Source organism: Prionailurus viverrinus, chromosome C1, assembly GCF_022837055.1.
Source record: "Prionailurus viverrinus isolate Anna chromosome C1, UM_Priviv_1.0, whole genome shotgun sequence".
In the NCBI taxonomy this organism is placed as follows: Eukaryota; Metazoa; Chordata; class Mammalia; order Carnivora; family Felidae; genus Prionailurus; species Prionailurus viverrinus.
In genome coordinates, this window is record NC_062568.1 from 128,369,200 (window position 1) to 128,395,163 (window position 25,964).

General features: G+C 41.2%; 1 protein-coding gene across 6 annotated transcripts in view; it reads right to left on the reverse strand.

Annotated features, from left to right (window-relative positions):
- Positions 1-25,964, reverse strand: part of CDC14A (cell division cycle 14A) — a 207,130-nt gene that overhangs the window by 18,156 nt on the left and 163,010 nt on the right. For 4 of the 6 annotated variants that reach the window (XM_047870592.1, XM_047870589.1, XM_047870586.1 and 1 more), the window contains 4 exons: positions 9,434-9,549; positions 6,860-6,907; positions 4,391-4,513; positions 3,159-3,694 (listed from right to left, as the gene is read on the reverse strand). In XM_047870592.1, coding sequence (XP_047726548.1) covers positions 3,241-3,694; positions 4,391-4,513; positions 6,860-6,907; positions 9,434-9,549 — 741 coding nt within the window. In that variant the 3' untranslated portion in view covers positions 3,159-3,240. Of the gene's footprint in view, positions 1-3,158; positions 3,695-4,390; positions 4,514-6,859; positions 6,908-9,433; positions 9,550-25,964 lie in introns of those variants that run through there. The other 2 variants (XM_047870590.1, XM_047870588.1) reach the window with 2 other exon arrangements.

Below are 25,964 nucleotides of genomic sequence, written 5' to 3' on the forward strand. Positions count from 1 at the left end.
CAAAGGAAGAGGCCAAATAAATAAAAATAAAATCTGATTGTTCTTCAGGATTCTGTCACAACCATAAGAATTCCTTAACATTTGTTCTTGTTTTCTGTGTTAAAGCACTTAATGACAGAACAAGGAAATCATTTTTACATTTTTCTGGGGGCTGAACTGCTGCATAAAGTGAGAGCAATTGCAGCTTTCAAAAGAGATGCTAATTGCAGCTTCTAAAATATTAGACTCTCTCTAAACACCCGTCACCCTCATCCCCTAGGAGTTTCTGGGTCTTTCTTAAAGGTGCTGGGAGGATACTGCCTTACAGACTGCATTTCCTACCCAAGGACTTAAAAACATTTCTGTTGAGAGATTTATTCCTAGTTCTTCAAGGGTCATATGCCTCACAAGTTAGGAAGTGCTGGAAAGAAGGACCATCTTCTTTAGGCAAGAAACCCACAATTAGAAAAGCTGTACTGGAGTGATAAAGGAAAACAACTTACAACCTCTTTCTTTATTCCTATAAAATGGGAATTTCCATCTTAATTTAGACTTTGTACCAGCAAACCAGCAGGGGTAGGACCTGGAGCTTCCCTTCCCACAGAGGTTTTCTAGGCAAAGATAAAGGAGGGGAAGTCAGCTCTAAGAGACCTGCTACTTCTTACTTCCTGGGAGGGTGAGAGGGAGGAAAATGTTGTCATGCTGGCAATTCTATTTATAAATGCTTCTCTTTACAATGAGATGACAAATTTAAGAGAGAGAAGAGGGGAACGGCAGCAGCTGCCCACACAGACTATTACTTTAAATTTAATTATCAGAAAACCACTCTCTTCAGGCCAGGAGAGGGATGAGGAGAAGGAGGAAAGGTGAAGACAAATATCAAAATATGGAATGAAACCAAAAGCTAAGTTATATAAATATGGGAGGGAAGGGCGATCACCAATCATCTAAAGACTATCCCCATGCTTCAACTAGCCAAGAGGAAAACTGAGATCCAGAAAAAGTAGAATGTTATTCTTGCCAAGCTCCCAATGCTTCTGGTATTCAGCTACAAATGTAGATTACACTAAATCTTCAGCTATGAAATCGGCAAGATAGCTATATAATTATCTATACATCTATATGTGTACCACTTTTTCTGAAAATGAAGAGATCTGTATTCTGGTCTAACAATGAGGTTGACCCACAATCAGTATATGAAAATACTCACAACTCAATTCCTGCTGGGAAGCACACGACTTGCATATCTTGTTATGAAAAGGTAAATACCTATTATTTTCCATCTAACCCCCTAGTTACTAAGATTTAAGTTTTTACTGATACAACTATACCCATAATATCATGAGATCAGATTCAGATTAAGTGGTGGAGTGGGCTGGCACTATATAGGAATTTAAAATAATGTTGAAAAACACTGAGAATAAAATCATATCTGGAAAATTATACAGTTGACCCTTGAACAATGCATGGGTTAGGGGTGCTGGCCCCCGCATAGTCAAAACCTGCATAGAACTTTGATTCCCCCCAAAACTTAACTACTAATACCCAACTGTTGACCACAAGCCTTAGCAATAACATCAACAGTCAATTAATAAATTATATGTATTAATACTGTATTCTTACAATAAAGTAAACTAAAGAAAAGGAAATGTTGGGGCACCTGGGTGGCTCGGTTGGTTAAGTATCTGACTCTTGATTTTGGATCAGGTCATGATCTCATGGTTCATGAATTTGAGCCCTGAGTCGGGCTCTGAGATGACAGTGAGGAGCGTGCTTGGGATTTTCTCTCTCTCTCTCTTTATTCCTATAAAAGGAATATTTATTCTCTCTCTCTCTGTCCTTTCCCCACTCGCACACACATGTGTGTGCTCTCTCTCTCTCTCTCTCTCAAAATAAATGTTTTTTTTTTAAATGTTATTTAGAAAATCATGAGGAAGAGAAAACACACATATATTACTGCATTGTATTTAGTGAAAGAAATCTGTGTGTTAGGTGACCCATGCAGTTCAAATCTGTTGCTCAAGGGTCAACGATATGTGCTAGAAAGGACTGTGTGTGCATAGAAGAGAAAAAAAAAAAAGGCCTCCTTGAAAAGAGGCCTGAGGTTGAGACAGGAGTGGTAACGTATCCAACCAACACACACACACACGTGCACTGTGTCCTCATGTTTGAAAAGTGGTCCCCTAAAAAAAAAAAAGAAAAGAAAAAAAAAAGAAAAGTGGTTCCCTAAACTACCATCTAAGGGAAGTGGGTCTCATTAATTATTCCATTGGGTTCCTGTTTCCCAAGAAAGGCACACTGCTACCAGCACCTTTCGTCCCCTCTGCTCCCCTGCAGAAATCACTCCCTGGGTAACGGCTGAGGAAATGTTGGTAGAACAGCAGGCATGAAGGAGTCCCAGGCCCCAGACTACCCAGGACACTGGAGTTTGTTTGTGCCCTGACTGGACTCCGTGTTGAACTCTGAGTTGCACTTTGATCTGTGAGGTTGATTTCTCCTTCCTATTTTGTCCTTGTTCTCTCAAATCAACACTCACATTCCCATAGATATGAATTCCCCTTGAGGCAATCAAAATATGTGATTAAAGTGACTCACAGCAGGGTGTGAACCAACAGATTTTACCTAACAGGGATTTCCAGTTTAAAGGGGGGCTTGATAACCTCAATACAGAGTTCCCGGGGAAAATGTGTTTGATGATCTTTCATCCTGTCTCTAGAAGACTAATAGCTAATTTTAAACATCTTCCTGATACTCTGCCTTCCCCTTCCTTACATCCCAGATACCTACTCATGGGCCCTCCTTATAAACACCTTCCCATTTGCCATTTTGTTAATTCTGGGTCAGTTCCCTGAAGGAGGGGACATATTCCAGAGCCTAATGGTTAGTTCTGAGAAGCTACTGTTCATTCAGCACCTTCCACACTTAAATACTCTGAAATTCATTCATTAATATAAGATGTGGAAAAGCGAAGCTTCCCAATTCCACTGCAACCAAAGCAAATACCATCTATCGTATGAATCAGCTCCTGGCTTTGCACCAGATATTCAGAGTTGATTCGAAAACTTAACTGAAAAGTAACGTAAGTCAATGGTGTCCATGATGAAGAGAATGAAAGCGATTTCCCTCTGAAGAGGGAAGGAGGAGGAGGGGAAGAAAAAGAAGGAAGGAAGAAACCCCAGTTGAAACTTGGCATTTACTTGAAGAGGAGCCAGCCGAATGTACGTGCATAGACAGGTTCACAGCACAGAGGGAAGGCATCGCTCAGAAGGCTTCCCTGGCGCTATTAAATTTCTTTGGCGGCAGCCTCGGCTGGGGAGGCAAGGCACAAAAGTTGCGTTCAGGGTTCGGAGGACCAGGAGGTGGTGTCTGCGAACTTACGGGGATTGAACGGCTCAGGAATCTCGCTGAGGAAGAAGAGAGGCCGGGGTAGGCGGGCCGAAGAACGGGGCTGTGCTCCTCCGCTTTGACGGCGCCGTGGGGGCTCGGCTGGCTGTTCACGGTGCTCCCGCTGGTGCTGTTGCTTCTGCTGTACTGATTGTTGTTGAGCTCTGGGTAATTTCTGGCAGACGGCTGAGAGCTGCCATTCAAGAGGTTGGTGAACGGGCTGGCTACGAAACCCGCCTTAGAGGACGAGGAGGCCTTTTTGTTCTCTGGCTCCTCTGTTGCAGCGTTCAAGTTCCCTAGAGAACTGGCTAGCCGGGAGTTTATGGAAAAGCTGAATGGAAAACACAGGTGGGGAGGGGGGAGGACATAGACAACGATGTACGCTCATGCAGCAGAGTTCGTGTTTCTAAAATACACAGGACAAGAGGGGAATGGGATGCAGACAGCTCCGATCAAGGCAAATGGGGACAGAATGGCGTCTTTATCGTCTTGGTGATATTACAACATATGGCCATTAGTGATACACGTTAACTTCCTGTCTAAGCAGTTCACTGCGACCCAAGAAGCTGGCTAAACCACTCCGACCAGATGTCTTGAGATAGGACATCTGGGGGCTCTATGTGTCCTGAGGTAGGGAGTAAGTGAAAGGGGCTATATGAGAGTAAAAGGTAGACTGAAGTGTAAGATTTAACCTACACAGATTCATTCAAATGTCCCTACCCATTTTAGTTCTGCCCATACACATCAAAGGAGAAATGATGATACCACATATCATTAGTACGTTCCACTGAACTCCAATTTCTGGATCACATTAGGCAAGCTGGAGTTCCACTATAGAAAGGGATGCCATACAGCACTACCTCCACATGACCCTGTCCCTCAGGATGGGAGACAGGAACAGAAGCCTTCTCTGATTTCTCCCCTTCTCCCTGATCCCTTCCTCGGACAAACTTCAGCCAAACTCATTGTCTGCTACAGATTTCCTTTACCCCCCACCAGCATCTGAGAAGAGGAAGAGAAAAATTACCTTCTTACACTGGCGCCTGAGGACAAAGAACTTCTGTTTATCCTCTTGGCCGTCGCTGAGGGGGACAGAGCCACTTTTGAGGTCTTCAAAGTAGATGCAGATCCTTGTGGGGAAGAAGTCAATCTTTGTGGAGAAAAATGGGCAAAAAGTCACCTGAAAGCTGTGTTATCTTAACATTCAGCAATCAACTAAGACAAGATAAATTCACAACATTAAAGGCATCGTGGCAGGTCACAGTAACAGTGATAGCAGCAGCAGTCAACACTGACAGCGCACTTGCTCCGAGTCAAAAGCTCTTCTAAGAACCTTACAGACATTAGCTCATATTCACAACAAGCCTATGAGGTAGCTACGATTGCAATCTCCACTTTGCAGGTGAGGAAACCGAGGCAAAAAGGAAAAGTCACCTAAAGTCGGTGAGCAAGTGACAGAGCTGGTATTCAGATCTAGGATCCAAAGTCCTGTCCTTAACCATGATCTTGCCATGCTTGGTCACGTCCCTTCTTTGATGGAGGCAGTCATTCCTCACATGTCCTTAGGCTACATGTGTGTGTGATTGTGTGTGTGTGTGTGTGTGTATGTATTTGTATATGTATATATTTTTTACTTCTTTATATATTAAATCTGTCTTCTTCTTTCCACTCTCCAACTGTCCTAGGTGAGGCCACCACTATTCCTTACTCTTGACTACTAGTAACATCTTTTAATCTTATTCATTAAAATTCAAATTCTGGGGGGGCCTGGGTGGCGCAGTCGGTTAAGCGTCCGACTTCAGCCAGGTCACGATCTCGTGGTCCGTGAGTTCGAGCCCCGCGTCAGGCTCTGGGCTGATGGCTCAGAGCCTGGAGCCTGCTTCCGATTCTGTGTTTCCCTCTCTCTCTGCCCCTCCCCCGTTCATGCTCTGTCTCTCTCTGTCCCAAAAATAAATAAACGTTGAAAAAAAAATTTTTTTAAAAATTCAAATTCTGAATAGCCTCAGGTAGAATCTAAAATATTTAATTATGCCACTCACTATTTAAACCATTTAATTTTTACTTGGTGCCCAGAAAGCCTGAGCTCCTTGGCTTTACTTATGAAAGCCTCCAAAATCTGCCATTAGCCTTTGCAAGCAGGTCCTTTCTATCCATGCTTTCTCATTAGACAACTCTACTCCAGCTATACAAAATGCTCGGAATTCCCTGAATGGACTGTATTCACAGCTTCGTCTGGCTTGCATGTGCTGTTTTTCCTGCCAGGGCATCTTCTCCTCTTCTTACCTCCCCTCTGCTTCCTCTCTTCCACCTCCATCTGCCTCATTCCCATTGGTTACCCTTTGAAGGCCCAATTAGTTGGAACCCTATATGGCAAGCCTTCACTGAATTCCCAGGCAGGGTAAGCATCCTGTTTCATCATATATTCTCATAGTAAATCATAGCCCTTATACCATATTCCACTGTCTGATATCTGTCTATTCCCCTTGATATAAGCTCTACTGGGGGCAAATGACTGTCTCCCACTTCAATTCCCAGTGGCTAGTACAGTGCCAGACTCAGAGAGAATGTTCAGTAAATGTCTGCTGAGTGGACAGAGAGGGAAAATTGACTCAAACCTGGACTACTAGGGCCCAGTCACAGTTTTTAATACCAAACCTGTTTTATCCTGAGCAAACCATTTAATGTACCTGGACCTAATGTATCTGTTCTAGAAAAGATTATTTACTTGTAGACTCTCGCCTTCATCCTCCTCCCCCCAAACAACAGCTTAAATACATGGTTTGCCTCTAAAACAAAGATGGGGAAAGTGGTACAAGGAAGCAGCTCAAGCTTCTGGAGAAGTCTGATCCCTCTCAGAACTGCCTGCACAAAACAGCCCTAAAACCGAGAGCTGAATGAGAACCAGAGGTGAGGGGTGAGTTGGATTTTTACCCCTATCTCATTAACAGTTTTGGCAAACATGTCTATGGCCCCCATCAAGCCCTACACTGCACCCTGGTACCACTGGTACCCAGGAAACACCCTGGGATGCTTTGGGGGACATTTTTGCAGGGAAAAACACTAATGTTTCCTCTTCAAATAGAGGACGGGGAAGGAAATAAAACTAGAAAATAAAGGAGAACAAACACATGTAAAAACTAGGGGCAAAGAGAACTGACAGAAATATTAAAAACTCAAAGGCAAAATCTATCACTGGATTGAAAGGCACGTTGCAGAGCAAGGGTAATTTAGAGACCCTACAACGTGCTGGAAGCACAGACTATGTTAACATCACAATGACAGCCACACGGCCCTGTGCGCACCTCAAGAAAACAAAAATCCTCTTCATGGTGAGCATTAAAAGTAAGGTGGTTTGTAACAATCTGGAACACAAAGGAAGGAACTCAAAAGGGAAGAGCTGTGCGCGATTTGTTTTCACCAGTTTAAGGGTTGGGAAATGTATCTAAAGGGCAGTGTTTATTTACAAGCTACTAGAAATTCACCTCATTCACAGTACCTGAAAAGCTGGGGCACTGCTCTTGGGTGCCCTTTCGTATCATCCAACCTACGGAAATCAAAGACAAATGCTCACGCACTGCCAGGTTCGCACGTTTAAGCAGAGACCAAAAGGCAGATCATATGGAGTCAAACCAGTACAAATATTACATTGGCAAAAGGGAGAAACCTCCCAAATGGATATCAGTACTCATTCCGTTTTTAAAGTAAATCCTACAACCAGCAGGAAACCAATTTTAGTCATTTTGTTTCATCTTGACTTTCATTTACAGCAAATTGCTTTAAATCAGAAGGTGGTGTTGCATCCACTTAGGGTAAAAAATATCTGGGGCGCCTGGGTGGCTCAGTCAGTTAAGTGTCCGACTTCGGCTCAGGTCATGATCTCACAATCCGTGAGTTCGAGCCCCGCGTCAGGCTCTGTGCTGACAGCTCAGAGCCTGGAGCCCATTTCAGATTCTGTGTCTCCCTCTCTCTCTGCCCCTCCCCTGTTCATGCTCTGTCTCTCTCTGTCTCAAAAATAAATAAACATTAAAAAAAATTTTTTTTAAATTTTTGATTGATGACACCATGATGCTGTTAGAAAAAAACTGAATTCCAAAAAATGAAACAAAAATCCTGAGAATTAAAAAAGAATAGAAAAATCATATCAGAATAGCCTTGTAAATTTTGGGTAGTGGAGAGTCTCTCATTCTTTTGCCTACTTATGTGCCAAGTTATGTGCCAATTTATCCCTCTCTCCCCCTTAAGATTTCTTAAGAATCAAAAATAAATCTGATTGAAATTAATTTTAAGCGATATAAAGCCATTTCTTAAGAGTTTCAAGGGGGGAGATGGTGAGTAAAAGAGATTAGAAATCTTGAAGGACCTTGCGCTGACTTAGGTGATATTCATAGCAAGCAGAGCACACTCTGAATAGTACTGGATTTGAAGATCAGCTCCAATCCAAATCCATCCCACTGGGGAGGGGCTGACGTTCTCTAACCTCAAGCAACCAACCCAAATGTGTGTAATGATGCATATCTTTTGTGTTAATTCAGTTAATCCTCATCTCCAAACTAAGTACCTAACATGGCTCCTGACAGTAGTAGCTGCTCAGTGAATGGTACATCTCTTCAACTTTCTAGTGGTAGTTGGTGGTTATTACCAAGACCAGGCTTGCTATCCCATCTTCTCATGTTACTATGGCAAACGATTACCTTGACTTGAGCTATATACACCTTCATTTCTCAGGTCAGGGCACCAGTGCTCAGAGCATAGGTAATGATGTGCTCAGACCTAATCTGACATGTGTTATAATCCTCCCAAATAACACATGAAAATTAAATTCCCTGTGAGTCTGTTTGACATGTATCCTGCTGGCAAAACACCCCTCTTGTTGTGCATGCCTCTCACTCAAAAGGCAAAGAAAAGTAGCCATTTCTCATTATAATCATTTGTGAACTTGTCACCCCAGTAAAGAATCTGGACGATATTCACAGATTTTTGCACCTACATTGATCCTGGAGACTTTCTTCTTTTTTTAAAAAAAATTTTTTTTTCAACGTTTATTTATTTTTGGGACAGAGAGAGACAGAGCATGAACGGGGGAGGGGCAGAGAGAGAGGGAGACACAGAATCGGAAACAGGCTCCAGGCTCTGAGCCATCAGCCCAGAGCCCGACGCGGGGCTCGAACTCACAGACCGCGAGATCGTGACCTGGCTAAAGTCGGACGCTTAACCGACTGCACCACCCAGGCGCCCCATGGAGACTTTCTTCTTTAAGTAATCTGAACCATTAGCAGGATCCAAATGTTGGGATCACAAGTCAAGTTCCATCACTTGATTCTGATTAGTAATTTTAGACTTTAAGCTCAGGATGGTTATTAACTGTACAGACACAGGTAATAATTGCTTATTCAATTCTCAAATAGAGAACATAAAGCTAAGGTGTTAGGATATACCAAAGCTTGGCATTCAGTACTTTTCTACACATTCTAGATTCAAAACAAAAGCCTCAGCACACCTGTGAGAATAGGACACGACAAGATAGGACACCCACTCGTGGAGGGAGAGTCGAATTCCAAATGGAATTTAGAGCACGGTCCCAGAGACACCTCACTGCACAGCAGTTTAAGGTGGGACTCCAGAGGGGCACCTGTCAGTCAGTAAGCTGCGGCCAACATCAGCTCAGGTCATCATCTCGTGTTTTGTGGGTTCAAGCCCCGAGTCAGGCTCTGTGCTGACAGCTCTGAGCCTGGAGCCTGCTTCGGATTCTGTGTCTCCCTCTCTCTCTGTCCTCCCCTGCTTGCTCTCCGTCTCTGTCTCTCTCCCAAAAATAAATAAACATTTAAAAAAATTTTTTTTAAAGAGGTGGGACTCCAGAGACTGAAACTGCAGGAGCTGCTTTCAGTAAGCTTCTAAAACTTAGCTTCTCCCTATAGTGATAAAATAGTTAACAACACAAAATGGCAATAAGCCAAAAACAAAACCAAGAGGTAAACATGGCACTTGTATAATGATATTCAAAAGAGAAGATTAAACATCCTATCCACAAATGGAGGCACGAGATAAATTTAAAAGTTTAAAATTGATCTACCTAAATGCACAGGATGGTGAGGAGCGTGGCTGTCTCTGACTTTTTAAGGCACGTAGTTTGTCTCCCTGGGTTATACTATTTTTCATTTCCACGTCTTCATCCTCTTCTAAGTTATTCTGGAAAAAAAATGTATGTACCATAGAAAGGTTACTCTAAATAATTTTGCTTTATATTGATTTCTTAATAGACTATAGACTCTATATTTCGTATAGCTGATCTTAATATAGATTATCTTAAACAGCTTTAAAACACAGTGAGTTCAGCATTATCTATCTATCTATATAAAGAGATAGATAGATATAGATATATAGATATAGATATAGATATAGATATAGATATAGATATAGATACACTAACAAATGTTCACCTATTCATCAATTAAATATATCGGTCAAATTCCAAATCAAAGAAGCACAGGTATGGATGCGGTAGAATTTAAAAGGAGCTCCTTGTTACAATGGACCACAACCAAAGAGAATCTCATGCACACAAAAATCATGTTTCGGAATATAGCTCAGACACAGACTGGCTCAATAGACACATTACAAATAGGTTTCCAGAGATTACTAGGATCTATCACTGCAAATTCTATAATTTATTTACAAAAATGAAAGATAAAACAATTTAGGATATCTATGTGATAACGTGTTAAGATCAATTAACACTAATAAAAGCATCCAAGACCTTTTGAGAAGGAGTTAAAGCCTACTAGATTGGGAAAGTGTGTTTCCTGCTGAAATAAGTCTTACAGTTTAAAATATGTAAGTTCCACGCTAGGTCTTTTCACATGCCAGCTCACATTTAACTCTCACAACTCAAGGCGGGGAGGACACTATTACTTGTAAAGATTTAAAAAAGGAGGTATTCAAGGCACATGGGTGGCCCAGTCAATTAAGTGTCCAACTTCAGCTCAGGTCATGATCTCACGGTCAATGAGTTTGAGCCCTGCATCCAGCTCTGTGCTGACAGCTCAGAGTCTGGAGTCCACTTTGGATTCTGTCTCTCTGTCTCTCTGTCTCTCTCTCTGCCCCTCCCCCACTCATGTTGTCGCTCTCTCTCTCCCAAAAATAAATAAACATTCAAAAAAAATTTTTTCATAGTATTCCCTGATAATTGCTTGTATTTCTGAGGGATTGGTTGTAATAATTCCATTTTCATTCATGAATTTATCTAGTTGGGTCATCTCCCTTTTCTTTTTGAGAAGCCTGGCCAGAGGTTTATCAATTTTGTTTGTTTTTCTAAAAAAAACCAACACTTGGTTTCATTGATTGACTCTACAGTTTTTTTAGATTCTATATTGTTTATTTCTGCTGTGATCTTTATTATTTCTCTTCTTCTGCTAGGTTTGGGGTGTTCTGCCTCTAGTTCCTTTAGGTGTGTTGTTAGATTTTGTATTCGGGATTTTTCTTGTTTCTTGAGAGAGCCTGGATTGCAATGCATTTTCCTCTCAGTACTGCTTTTGCTGCATCCCAAAGCATTTGGATTGTTGTATTTTCATTTTAATTTGTTTCCATATATTTTTTAATTTCTTCTCTAATTGCGTGGTTGACCCATTCATACGTTAGTAGGGTGTTCTTTAACCTCCATGCTTTTGGAGGTTTTCCAAGACTTTTTCCTGATTTCAAGCTTCATAGCATTGTGGTCTGAAAGTATGCATGGTATGATCTCCATTCTTATATAGTTATGAAGGGCTGTTTTGTGACCCAGTATGTGATCTATCTTGGAGAAGGTTCCATGTGCACTCGAGAAGAAAGTGTATTCTGTTGCTTTGGAATGCAGAGTTCTAAATATATATGTGAAGTCCATCTGATCCAATGTTTCATTCAAGACCCTTGTTTCTTTATTGATCCTGTGTCTAGATGATCTATCCATTGTTGTCAGCGGAGTATTAAAGTCCCCTGCAATTACCACATTCTTATCAATAAGGTTGCTTATGTTTGTGATTGTTTTATATATTTGGGGGCTCCTGTATTCAGCACATAGACATTTATAATTGTTAGCTCTTCCTGATGGATAGACCCTGTAATTATTATATAATGCCTTTCTTCATCTCTTATTACAGCCTTTAATTTATAGTCTAGTTTGTCTGATATAAGTATGGCTACTCCAGCTTTCTTTTGACTTCCAGTGGCATGATAGATAGTTCTCCATCCCCTCACTTTCGATCTGAAGGTGTCCTCAGGTCTAAAATCAGTCTCTTGTAGACAGCAAATAGATGGGTCTTGTTTTTTTATTCATTCTGATACCCTACGTCTTTTAGTTGGAGCATTTAGTCTAGTTACATTCAGTGTTATTATAGAAAGATATGGGTTTAGAGTCATTGTGATGTCTGTAGGTTTCATGCTTGTCGTGATGTCTCTGGTACTTTGTGGTCCTTGCAACATTTCACTCACAGAATCCCCCTTAGGATCTCTTGTAGGGCTGGTTTAGTGGTGATGAATTCCTTCAGTTTTTGTTTGTTTGGGAAGATCTTTATCTCTCCATCTATTCTAAATGACAGACTTGCTGGATAAAGGATTCTTAGCTGCATATTTTTACTGTTCATCACATTGAAGATTTCCTGCCATTCCTTTCTGGCCTGCCAAGTTTCAGTAGATAGGTCTACACTAGTCTTATCAGTCTCCCTTTATATGTTAGAGCGTGTTTATCCGTAGCTGCTTTCAGAATTTTCTCTTTATCCTTGTATTTTGCCAGTTTCACTATATGTCATACAGAAGATTGATTCAAGTTATGTCTGACGGGAGCTCTCTGTGCCTCTTGGATTCCAATGCCTTTTTCCTTCCCCAGATCCAGGGAAGTTCTCAGCTATGATTTGTTCAAGTACACCTTCAGCCCCTTTCTCTCTCTCTTCCTCTTCTGGAATTCCTATTATACAGATATTGTTCCGTTTCATTGCATCACTTAGTTCTCTAAGTCTCCCCTCATACTCCTGGATTTTTTTATCTCTCTTTTTCTCAGCTGCCTCTTTTTCCATAATTTTATCTTCTAATTCACCTATTCTCTCCTCTGCCTCTTCACTCCGAGCCGTGGTCACCTCCATTTTATTTTGCAGCTCATTTATAGCATTTTTTAGCTCCTCATGACTATTTCTTAGTCCCTTGATCGTTGTAGCAATAGATTCTCTGCTGTCGTCTATACTTTTTTCAAGCCCAGCAATTAATTTTATGACTATTATTCTAAATTCTTGTTCCATTATATTGCTTAAATCGTTTTTTGATCAATTTGTCAGCTGTCGCTACTTCCTGGAGTTTCTTTTGAGGAGAATTCTTCCATTTCGTCATTTTGGATAGTCCCTGGGGTGGTGCAGAACTGCAGGGCACTTTCCCTGTGCTGTCTGGAGTAACTTGTGTTGGTGGGCGGGGCAGCACTCAGACCTGATGTCTGTCCCCAGCCCACCGCTGGGGCCACAGTCAGACTGGTGTGTACCTTATATTCCCCTCTCCCAGGGGCAGGACTCACTGTGCAGTGGTGTGGCCCCTGTCTGGGCTACTTGCACACTGCCAGGCTTGTGGTGCTACTCTGATGGGATCTGGCTTATTAGCCGGGGTGGATCCACAAGGTGCACAGGGGTGGGAGGGGCAGGCTTAGCTAGTTTTGCTGTCAGTGGTCCCCTGCGGGAGGGGTCCTGCAGCACCGCGAGGGAGGCAGACCCATCGGAGGGATGGATCCACAGAAGCACAGCGTTGGGTGTTTGCACGGTGCAAGCAAGTTCGATGATGGGAACTGGTTCTCTTTGGGATTTCGGCTGTGGGATGGGACAGGGAGATGGCGCTGGCCAGCGCCTTTGTTCACCACCGAGCTGAGCTCTGTCTTCCAGGGCTCAACACCTCTCCTTCCCGGTGTCCTCTCACCCTCCTGCTCTCCGAGCAGAGCTGTTGACTTTTAACATTCCAGATGTTAAGTCCCGCTGGCTGTCAGAACTCCCGCAGTCGGCCCCTCCACTTTTGCAAGCCAGACTTGGGGATTCCGCCTTGCCAGGCGGGCTACCCCTCCACCGCCCCAGCTCCCTCCCACCAGTCTGTGTAGCGCGCACTATCTTTCCACCCTTCCTACCCTCTTCCGTGGGCCTCTTGTCTACTCTTGGCTCCGGAGAGTCTGTTCTGCTAGTCTTCTGGCGGTTTTCTGGGTTATTTAGGCAGATGTGGGTGGAATCTAAGCGATCAGCAGGACGCACTGAGCCCAGCGTCCTCGTACCCCACCATCTTCTCTACTCGCAATGTTGGTTTTTTTGAAAAGAATTAGTTTTTTGAAAAAACAAACAAAATTGATAAACCTCTAGCCAGGCTTCTCAAAAAGAAAAGGGAGATGACACAACTAGATAAAATCATGAATCAAAACGGAATTATTACAACCAATCCCTCAGAAATACAAGCAATTATCAGGGAATACTATGAAAAATTATATGCCAACAAACTGGACAACCCGGAAGAAATGGACAAATTCCTAAGCACCCACACGCTTCCAAAACTCAAACAGGAAGAAATAGAAAACTTGAACAGACCCATAACCAACGAAGAAATTGAATCAGTTATCAAAAATCTCCCAACAAATAAGAGTAGAGGACCAGATGGCTTCCCAGGGGAATTCTACCAGACATTTAAAGCAGAGATAATACCTATCCTTCTCAAGCTGTTCCAAAAAATAGAAAGGGAAGGAAAACTTCCAGACTCATTCTATGAAGCCAGCATTACTTTGATTCCGAAACCAGACAGAGACCCAGCAAAAAAAGAGAAATACAGAACTACAATATCCTTGATGAATATGGATGCAAACATTCTCAGTAAGATACTAGCAAATCGAATTCAACAGCATGTAAAAAGAACTATTCACCATGATCAAGTGGGATTCATTCCTGGGATGCAGGGCTGATTCAACATTCGCAAATCAACCAATGTGATACATCACATTCATAAAAAAAAAAAAAGATAACCATATGATCCTGTCAATCAATGCAGAAAAAGCAATTTCTGACAAAATTCAGCATCACTTCTTAATACAAACCCTCAAGAAAGTCGGGGTAGAAGGAACATACTTAAACATCATAAAAGCCATTTATGAAAAGCCCACAGCTAATATCATCCTCAATGGGGAAAAACTGAGAGCTTTCCCCTGAGATCAGAACACGACAGGGATGTCCACTCTCACCTCTGTTGTTTAACATAGTGCTGGAAGTTCTAGTAGCAGCAATCAGACAACAAAAGGAAATCAAAGGCATCAAAATTGGCAAAGATGAAGTCAAGCTTTCACTTTTTGCAGATGACATGATATCAACATGGAAAACCCAATAGACTCCATCAAAAGTCTGCTAGAACTGATACATGAATAGAGCAAAGTCACAGGACACAAAATCAATGTACAGAAATCAGTTGCATTCTTATACGCTAATAATGAAGCAACAAAAAGACAAATAAAGAAACTGATCCTATTCACAATTGCACCAAGAAGCATAAAATACGTAGGAATAAATCTAACCAAACATGTAAAAGATCTGTATGCTGAAAACTATAGAAAGCTCATGAAGGAAATTGAAGAAGATATAAAGAAATGGAAAAACATTCCGTGCTCATGGGTTGGAAGAATAAATATTGTTAAAATGTCAATACTACCCAAAGCAATCTTCACATTCAGTGCAATCCCAATCAAAATTGCACCAGCATTCTTCTCGAAGCTAGAATAAGCAATCCTAAAATTTGTATGGAACCACAAAAGACCCCAAAGAGCCAAAGTAATATTGAAGAAGACCAAAGCAGGAGGCATCACAATCCCAGACTTTAGCCTCTACTACAAAGCTGTAATCATCAACACAGCATGACATTGACACAAAAACAGACACATAGACCAATGGAATAGAATAGACTCCAGAATTGGACCCACATAAGTATGGCCAACTAATCTTTGACAAAGCAGGAAAAAATATCCAGTGGAAAAAAGACAGTTTCTTTAACAAATGGTGCTGGGAGACCTGGACAGCAATATGCAGAAGGATGAAACTAGACCACCATTCACAAAAACAAACTCAAAATGGATAAAGTACCTGAATGTGAGACAGGAAACCATCAAAACCCTAGAGGACAAAGCAGGAAAAACCCTCTCTGACCTCAGCCGCAGCAATTTCTTACTTGACACATCTCCAAAGGCAAGGGAATTAAAAGCAAAAATGAACTATTGGGACCTCATGAAGATAAAAAGCTTCTACACTGCAAAGGAAACAATCAATAAAACTAAAAGGCAATCAATGGAATGGGAAAAGATATTTGAAAATGTCATATCAGACAAAGGGCTAGTATCCAAAATCTATAAAGAGCTCACCAAACTCCATACTCGAAAAACAAATAATCCAGTGAAGAAATGGGCAGAACACATGAATAGACACTTCTCTAAAGAAGACATCTAGATGACCAATAGGCACATGAAAAGATGCTCAACGTCGCTCCTCATCAGGAAAATACAAATCAAAACCACACTCAGATACCAGTCAGAGTGGCCAAAATGAACAAATCAGGAGACTATAGATGCTAGAGAGGATGTGGAGAAACGGGAACCCTCTTGCACTGTTGGTGGGAATGCAAACAGGTGCAGCCACTCTCGAAAACAGTGTGGAGGTTCCTCAAAAAATTAAAAATAGATCTACCCTATGACCCAGCAATAGCACTGCTAGGAATTTACCCAAGGGATACCGGAGTGCTGATGCATAGGGGCACTTGTACCCCGATGTTTATACCAGCACTTTCAACAATAGCCAAATTATGGAAAGAGCCTAAATGTCCATCAACTGATGAATGGATAAAGAAATTGTGGTTTATATACACAATGGAATACTACATGGCAATGAGAAAGAATGAAATATGGCCTTTTGTAGCAACGTGGATGGAACTGGAGAGTGTGATGCTAAGTGAAATAAGTCATACAGAGAAAGACAGATACCGTATGTTTTCACTCTTATGTGGATCCTGAGAAACTTCCCAGAAGACCATGGGGAAGGAAAAAAAAAAAAAAAGAGATTAGAGAGGGAGGGAGCCAAAGCATAAGAGACTCTTAAAAACTTAGAACAAACTGAGGGTTGATGGGCGGGGGGAGGGAGAGGAGGGTGGGTGATGGGTATTGAGGAGGGCACCTGTTGGGATGAGCACTGGGTGTTATATGGAAACCAATTTGACAATAAATATCATATTTAAAAAAAAATTTTTTTAAGGAGGTGCTCATAGAAGTTAAGAATATTGCCCAAGCTCCCCTAAGCTCTTCATGACAGCCATGATTTTAAAATCAGATTTCTTAACCCCAGATACAATGTTCTTTCTAAAATATATGCCACAGCACACTAACATTGCACCAGTAGAGATTTTATTTTGCCCATTTCCTCCCCTGAATAATTCATATGAATTTGGTAAGATTCCTTGCAGCCATAAAAGTCCCCCCCACCTCTTTAGAGCTAGAACTCTTATTTGATGAAGGGTATACAAAAATATACTTCCCTAGTCAAATCCTAGTCATTTCTGATAGCCATTCCGGGATCAAAATACTTCTTTGCTCCCTGTCACCTAAGGTGGGTTGCATGAATACCTCTGGGGTCAGTAGGCATGTCCTGGGTAAAAAGACCACACCTTACTACTATAGCTCTGAGTGTAAAAAAGAAAAATAGACATACAAAGCACACAGCCAGTGGGAAAGAAGAAATGAAGCTAAAAGCTTTCTAGAGGGGGTGATCCCTTAACTGGGTCTTAAAGAAGCAGTACAGGTGAAGCCGGCCAAATCACACTTTGTCATCCTGGCAAAGAACAACAGTTCACCAGTCATAGGATCCTGGAACCTTAAAGTCAGAGGATTCTCTTTAAGTCATAAGTTGCTCATAGATAAAAGTCTCCAGAATCCGTAATTGTTCATCTCTGTCCATACAACCCCAGTGGGGAAGAATCCATTACCACCCAAGGAAGGCTGCAGGAAGGTAAATAAGGCAGGCCCAAAGGCTAGGCTTGCTCGCTGGATGGTACACAACACAATCAACATGGGTGTTGTTACCAGTTATTTGTACCTGATAGAAGGACCAGCACATAGCCAAAGTCTCTAGAATACGAAGTGGGGTCAAGAAGTATATAAGCCTTCAGGGCACCTGTGTGGCTCAGCTGGTTAAGCATCTGACTTTTGCTCAGGTCATGATCTCGTGGTTCGTGAGTTCCAGCCCTGCGTAGGCCTTTGTGCTGACAGCTCAAAGCCTGGAGCCTGTTTTGGATCCTGTCTCCCTCTCTCTCTGCCCCTCCCCCACATGTACTCTGTGTGTCTCTCTCTCTGAAAAATAAAGATTAAAAAAAAATTTTTTAGTAATAAAAAAATATATATAAGCCTTCATGGGATAGACTTCTTGAAGGACCTGACAGGATCTTCACCCTCATCAGTCAGATTCACTGTCTAATGTGTGCCGTTGTGGGAAAGCCAAGAAAGTCTGTTTGTCTTTCCAACTAGGGGAATCTTTGTGTTCCCAACTTTGAAATTCCTTCAAAATTCTAAGGAAAAGTGATCCTCAACCTAAAATTCCAAAATTCAACCTATCAGTCAAATGTAAAGGTGGAACAAAGATACAAAAATTTACCTCCCACACACTCTTCCTGAGCAAATTATTACAGAAGGTATCAGGGAAAAGGAAAGAAGATAACAGGAAATCCAGGAAAATTAGGAATCTAACCGAAGAGTGTGAAAAGAAGGCCTCAGGTCAGAACAGTGTAGTGGGTCTAGAGAACAACCAGTCGAGGGTGGAAAGGAGTAGTGTCTTCAGGAAAAGAATGAACTTGGCAAAAAAAAAAAAAATTTGCTGTGTTAAGATTTTGAAAAAATTCTCAACTGTTTGGCAGAATTTGTGGGGGCCAGGGTCAGGGCGGCAGTGGGAAGGGGGGGGAATAGCATTATCTCTTCCCAAGTACACAGAAAACTATGCAAATAAAAAAGCAATTAACCCACACCTGAACTCATATAACACTGTGTCAATAATACTTTAATAAAAATAAATAGATAAATATAAAACACTAAAGAAGTAGATAACTAACTCTGCAAAAAACAAAGAGAGGGTCAACAAAGAAAAGAGAGTAGACTACCAAGCTCAAGAGTGAACAATCCTTACACGGTAATAACGTACATATTATTGGGTTTCACAAAAAATTATGATATATAGCCATATTAGGAAAAGCACAGGGAGCAGGTGTTAACATCTGGCTGGGAGAGCTAAATCCTATCTACCACAACCAGGAGGCAATTGAAAAATGTCCAAAATCAATAAATTGTTTAATATAGCATTAGAAGGGAAACATTTACGTTTAGAAATATGGTAGTGAAAATGTGGATATAATTTGCTTAGAGGTTTCCCCTTTTGGGAGTTGGTCTAGGGGTACAGAAAGGTGGGATAGGGTACTGATCTTTTTTATCAGAATTCAGTACTTTTTGATATTTCTAAAAGTGTAGTCACGTATTACTTGAAAAAATGAATACTAATTTAAAAAGATACACAGTTTAAAAATTAACACTATTTTACATTACAGTTATGTTACATGTGTTTTCTCCCCACTTTAGTATGTATCTTAAAAGTGAAATATTTTTTTAATTATAATACATTTCAAATGTAGAAAACAATAAAAAAAAACTGCAACAGACAGCTAACCACCCAGATTCAATATATTTTCTACTTAAGCTCCTACTTTTAAGGGGTTTAAAATACCCTAAATACTTTCCCAAGAAAAAGAAAATATTACATATAAAGACCCTATGATACTTGTTTGTCATAAGTAATAACAAAATACAGATAAAAGTGAAAAATTATTAAAACCACCTACATATTTACAAAGCAAAATATTTGCACCTAAACCTCTAAATATGCACCTACATATTTACAAAAGCAAAACACATTAGTACTCTGGCATATAGTCTTCCAGACTTTTCCCTGTGTTATTCATACCATCCCCCACCATACTTCTTTCTGACAAAAAGAGGTTGAGTTACATATATGCTGCTCTGTAATTTACTTTTTCACTTAAAAAAATACATTGTTGGAAGTATTTCAGGGTACATTTAAAAAACAAAAGACCAAAAAACCTCTACATGATTATTCTTTATGGCTACATAAAATCCCATGGTCTACATATACCAAATTTTATTTATTTTACACTTAGGTTTTTTTCTGTCTTTTGTCACTATGAACAGCTCCAACAAATATCCTCCTCTATGCATACGGCTTTTAAACACTGTCCTATTATTGTCTTCAGATAGATTCACAGAAGTGCAATTGCTAAAGACATTTTAACGTCTTCTGACACATATTATCAAATTGTCCTCCACTTTAAACTCCAACTGGCAATCTTTAAGGTCTTCTTATTTCTGAAATCCTTGCTAATACTGCATACATTCTTTATTTTTTTTTTAAATTTTTTTTTTCAACGTTTATTTATTTTTGGGACAGAGAGAGACAGAGCATGAACAGGGGAGGGGCAGAGAGAGAGGGAGACACAGAATCAGAAACAGGCTCCAGGCTCTGAGCCATCAGCCCAGAGCCTGACGTAGGGCTCGAACTCACGGACCGCGAGATCGTGACCTGGCTGAAGTCGGATGCTTAACCAACTGCGCCACCCAGGTGCCCCCTGCATACATTCTTTAATCTCACTCAACTTGAGAGGCATACATAGCATCTCGTCATTTAAATTTGTATTTCTTTCATTTTCTAGGGAAGCAGAACATTATTTATGCTTACCAGCCATGACAATTCCCATTTTGTTTTATTTGTGTACATGGTATTTTCACATTGATTTTTAAGAGCTCTTTACATTTAAAAAAGAAGCCTAATTTGAATATGTTGCAAACATTTCCTCCTAGTTGATTACTAGGAGAAGAATGAACTGGGTAAGGTGAAGACGTGGGACAGGGAGGAGGGGGACCCAGTTAAGTGGCTCATGCAGTGGTCTGGTGAGAGGAGACAGACCAGATTTTAGGGTACGAGAAAACCCGTTTTCTTAACGTTTATTTATTTCTGAGAGAGAGACAGAGCGTAAGCAGGGGAGGGGCAGAGAGAGGGAGACACAGAATCTGAAGCAGGCTCCAGGCTCTGAGCTGTCAGCACACAGCCCCACACAGGGTGCGAACTCACAAAACGCAAGATCATGACCTGAGCCAAAGTCGGATGTTTAACTCACTGATCTGCCCAGGAGCCCCAGGGTATGAGAAACCTCTTAAGTCAGGACCTGGGGAGAGGAGAGGGAGATCTCCCCAGGACCTGGGGAGAGAGAGGAGAAAGATCCAGACATGCAATACAGGTCTGAATAAATCTGCTGAAACACAAATCACATATTTTTTGTCTCAATGCATCACCCTTTATTTTATTTCTGTAGCTATTGTATGAAGCTTCAGCTCAAAGGTATAGAACATATAAGCCATAAAACCCACAAAAATTAAAAAAAAAAAAATTAAAAAAAAAATTAAAAAAAAAAAAAAAAGGGGCGCCTGGGTGGCGCAGTCGGTTAAGCGTCCGACTTCAGCCAGGTCACGATCTCGCAGTCCGGGAGTTCAAGCCCCGCATCAGGCTCTGGGCTGATGGCTCGGAGCCTGGAGCCTGTTTCCGATTCTGTGTCTCCCTCTCTCTCTGCCCCTCCCCCGTTCAATCTCTGTCTCTCTCTGTCCCAAAAATAAATAAACGTTGAAAAAAAAAAAATTTTTAAAAAAAACAAAAAAAACAAAAAAAAAAAACCCTCAGTAAGAGATTAACAGCCTTCAAACTCTCAACAAAACATTAAAACAATGTTATTCAAACTACATTTAAATTATGGAATTAAGAAACCAGAAAAAGCTGTAAGAAAGAGGATTCTGGTCTTCCAGAATCCTGAATATAACACACAGACATGAATACAACTAAGCTCTGTATTTATCAGGGCACCTAGAACACAAACACCTGTGAGGGGAGACTATATTAGAAAACACAGTTCCTCTCTCGTGAGGCATGAATCAGTTCCAAGAATTGTGGACCTGGGGCAGTTCGAAGACTCTTCTCAACCGGCGCTGGTAGGTCTCATTCTTTCTACCAAATTCATTCCTTATAATAGCTAACAACAGTCACAACTGATGAATGCAGGGAACCTACCCCAGGCCTTCCTTCTGCTCTTAGGCACCAGCCCCTCTCCCCACAGAGTTCCAGTGCAGACCCTCCCTGGCCTGAGCTGCTTAGATTCTCTAGAATTTGCTAAAAAGAAACAAAGTCACGTGGTTACTGGTGAACAAAGGAAGGGAGCCTCATCCAGGGAAGACCCTCATATCTTTGTTCGCCATGGAGAGTGGTGTTTGGTCAAACTACCCATTGTCCTCTGGTGAGTCTGAGCACCAGCTCTTTCTTTTGGATACCAGCTTGCTCTACATAAAGGCAGGAAAGTGAGAGCCAACTACGATACCTAAAGAAAGACCATTTTAAAAGATGTACTTATTTACAGAGGATGGTCTAGCAAAAGAGCAAATAATAGTGCAAAGTACAAAGATTTATTTTATTTCATCAGTTGTTCTCTATATACACACGAGATGAGAACCAAAATAAAATGTGTTCATAGATTTCCATTGGATAAAGTAATTACTGACCAACGCATTAATAAAATGGTGACAGAGTAAGCCACCGGTGTGTGCCATTAAGAGAAAAAAATCTATTAGATAAAATATAGCACACTAGGGGAAAAAAGACAGAAGAATATAAAAAATGATATAAAGGGAGAGTTTGAAATATAAATGAGTAAAAATAGAGGTGAAAGGATTGGAAGAGAAAGATGATAATGGATTTTTAGCAGGTTTAAGTGATTTGGCTAGGAAAGGTGGCTGGGTCATCTACAAAATTCTTTCAGCTCTCAGATGTTGAACCTGTGAGATGTAAAAGCTAGAGAAAGACAAAGATGCCAACGTCAAATTAAGTTGCTTCTGATCAATAGAAAGTTTGGATTTATCAGAGCCCCCAAATCTGTCTTCTCTCCTTCCTTGCTGTCACTGGTTGAGACCTTTACCACCCGGGACCCCCCTCCCCCATCACCTGAGCCTCTCATGCCCGGCCACACACCGACTCCAGCACCCCTTCCACTCCACAGCCAGAGCAGTCTCCCCAACCCGTGGCTCTGTGTACTGGCACTGTCTTGTCCAATAGCCTCTGCTGGATCCCAGTGGCATTCAGATTGGAACCAGAATGCCTTAGGGGTCCTAAGAGTGGAAAGAACAGGGTCCCTGGGTGGCTCAGTCGGTTAAGTGTTGACTTCGGCTCAGGTCATGATCTTGTGATTTGTGAGTTCGAGCGCCGTGTGGGGCTCTGTGCTGACAGCTAAGAGCCTGGAGCCTGCTTGGGATTCTGGGTCTCCCTCTCATTCTGCCCCTCCCCCACTCACACTCTGCCTCTCTCTCTCTCAAAAATAAACAAACATTTAAAAACTATTTAAAAAAAAAGCAAACGACTTTGGCTCACGTCCATCTCACAATTTGTGAGTTTGAACCCCACATCGGGCTCTCTGCTGTCAGCACAGAACCTGCTTCAGATCCTGTTCCCCCATCTCTCTGCCCCTCCCTGCTTGTGTATGCCCCCCCCCTCTCTCAAATAAATAAACATTAAAAATAAGAGTGGACAGAACAGTGCTTGAAAGTAGGGCCTTAAAGATTTAATTTTTGACTTCATGGATTTTTTTCTAAGATGCACCCTGAACATGAGCATTTGATGTAAAAGAGCAAAGGACTTTATAAATTACAGTATCTTGATGTCATTAAAACACTACATTCTCAGGGTGCCTGGATGGCTCAGTTGGTGGAGTGTTCAACTCTTGATTTCAGGTTGTGGGTTCCAGCCCCACACTTGGGTGTAGAGATTGCTTAAAAATCAAATCTTTAAAAATAAATTAATTAATTAAATAAAACACTACATTCTTATTTACCTGATTGTCAATTTATGTGAACTTGTCTGAACATTAGCAGCACTTATACCTAATTAATGTCTCGAAGTCAAGAGCATCTGTTTGGTGTGCTAATATTGGATTATCACCCTGGAGTAGGAAAAGTTAACAACAATCACAGTTCCAGGAGAAATGTATTAGGACAGGCTGGCTAAGGTTATGTTCAAAGTTACTGATGTACGGGTGCCTGGTGGCTCAGTCGGTTAAGTGTCTGACTCTGGACTTCAGCTCAGGTCAGGATCTCATGGTTCATGAGTTCAAGTCCCATGTCAGGCTCTGTGCTGACAGCTCAGAGCCTTCTTAGGATTCTCTCTGTCCCTCTCCTGCTCACTCGCTCTGTCTCTCTCTCAAAAAATAAACTAGGGGCGCCTGGGTGGCGCAGTCGGTTAAGCGTCCAACTTCAGCCAGGTCACGATCTCGTGGTCCATGAGTTCGAGCCCCGCGTCAGGCTCTGGGCTGATGGCTCGGAGCCTGGAGCCTGTTTCCGATTCTGTGTCTCCCTCTCTCTCTGCCCCTCCCCCGTTCATGCTCTGTCTCTCTCTGTCCCCAAAAATAAAAAATAAACGTTGAAAAAAAAAATTTTTTTTTAATAAATAAAATAAAATAAATAAAATTTTTTTATTTAAAAAAAATTGCTGATGCAATATACTAAAGCCACATGTAGGACATCACAGGGAGGCAGCATGATACAGAGAAAGGCCTCACGGTGTGTGGCTGAGTGCAGACTCTGAGGCCAGAGAACTTCTGTTTAAATAACAGCCCCACAGGGCACCTGGGTGGCTCAGCTGGTTAAGCATCAGACTTGGGCTCAGGTCATGATCTCGAGGTCCATGGTTCAAGCCCTGCGTCGGGCTCTGTGCTGGCAGCTCAGAGCCTGGAACCTGCTTCGGATTCTGTTCTGCCCCTCCCTCACCCATGCTCTGTCTCTGCCTCTCTCTCTCAAAAATAAATAAACATTAACTATAAATATATATATATAAATATATATATAATTTACCATCTCTATTTTCAATCTGATATTGCTTTTAAAAAGGAAAAGCAAAAAGCAACCTCTAGAAGAATACTCCCTTTTTGCACTTCCTTTACACACAAACTGAATAAATCCAGAATTTTCATGGACTTCTATCCTGAACAGTGGTAAGGAGCTTGAAACACGTAAAAATCCTTGCAACATTCTCAACTTATTTTCCCACTTGGAATTCATGAGAATGACGAAGATATCATTAACTCTCTTACATTCGCTTTCGAGGAAACTAACTCCCCCTATTCCGGTAATGTTTTGGAGCTGGCACTAGGTAAGCATAGAGAGAAAAGGGCTTAATATTTATACAGGGCATCACCTAACTATAACATGGCCCCAAACCTGCATATATGTCACTGTCTGAGATCTTAAGTGCACCATCATTCAGTGTTATTTCACTTTCTTTCATTTCTGCACTCTAATTTCAAAAATAATAACACTTCTGAATGGCTAGAGTTAAAATAATAAATTGGAAGTTCTGGGAATAAGGAAGAGGAAGAGAAACTGCCCAATACCTGAACACATGCTCATATTTAAAACTGACTTATTTTAGTAGGTCAGAGAAGGACAGACATCATATGTTTTCACCCATATGTGGATCTTGAGAAACTTAACAGAAGACTACAGGGGAAGGGAAGGGGAAAAAATAATTTCAAATGAGAGGGAGGAAAACCATAAGAGACTATAAAACACAGAGAACAAACTGAGGGTGGATGGGAGGGTGGGGGAGAGGGGACAATGAGTGCTGGGCACTGAGGAGGGCACTTGTTGGGATGAGCACTGGGTGTTATATGTAAGCGATGAACCATGGGAATTTACCCCAAAAACCAAGAGCACACTTTACACACTGTATGTTAGCCAATTTGACAATAAATCCTATTTAAATAAATAAATAAATAAAATTGACATTTTAAATTTCAATCATATTTCATTTTTCATCTTCTAGTGAGAAATAAATGTTAATTATTCTTAAATTCGACTAAAAGAGATCTAAAAAAGTATGAGAACAAAATGTTCTAACTACCAGATGTTAGTTTAATACAGATTATGACATAGGAAACATTATATTCCCATAAGATAAATATGTTTCTCAGATAGATGGATAAATTGTATGTGCCTCTTTTCAGAGGTCATAACTCAAAGTCCTGTTTACTTGAACAAACCCTAAGAAGGAAATGCTGACCAGAGCAAGAAAAGTATTCTTGCTTAGCTATATTATCACATTAAAATGTCAGTTCAGATCCTTTTTGTTTGCTTTGAATAGGCCAGACTACTACAAAGAGACAAGAAAAAGTTAACAAAGGCTGTGAACATCAACATGACCTTGGCTGAGATTTACATTTTGTCAGGACAGATGACTCACACCAGTAAACTTGGCCGCTTCATCAGTGGCTGTCCTGGAGTAGAGACCATGGGGCTGAAAAATTGGTTCTTCTGGCAGTCCCCATCCTGTGTCCTTGAAGAAAGCCCACTCTCCCTAGCATAAGCACTCCGGTTATCTTTCTTGGTGAAAGAAACCTGTTTGGCATGCCACTTGTTGACCTAAGAGAGTTATGATGTATTCCTTCCATTTGGGGTT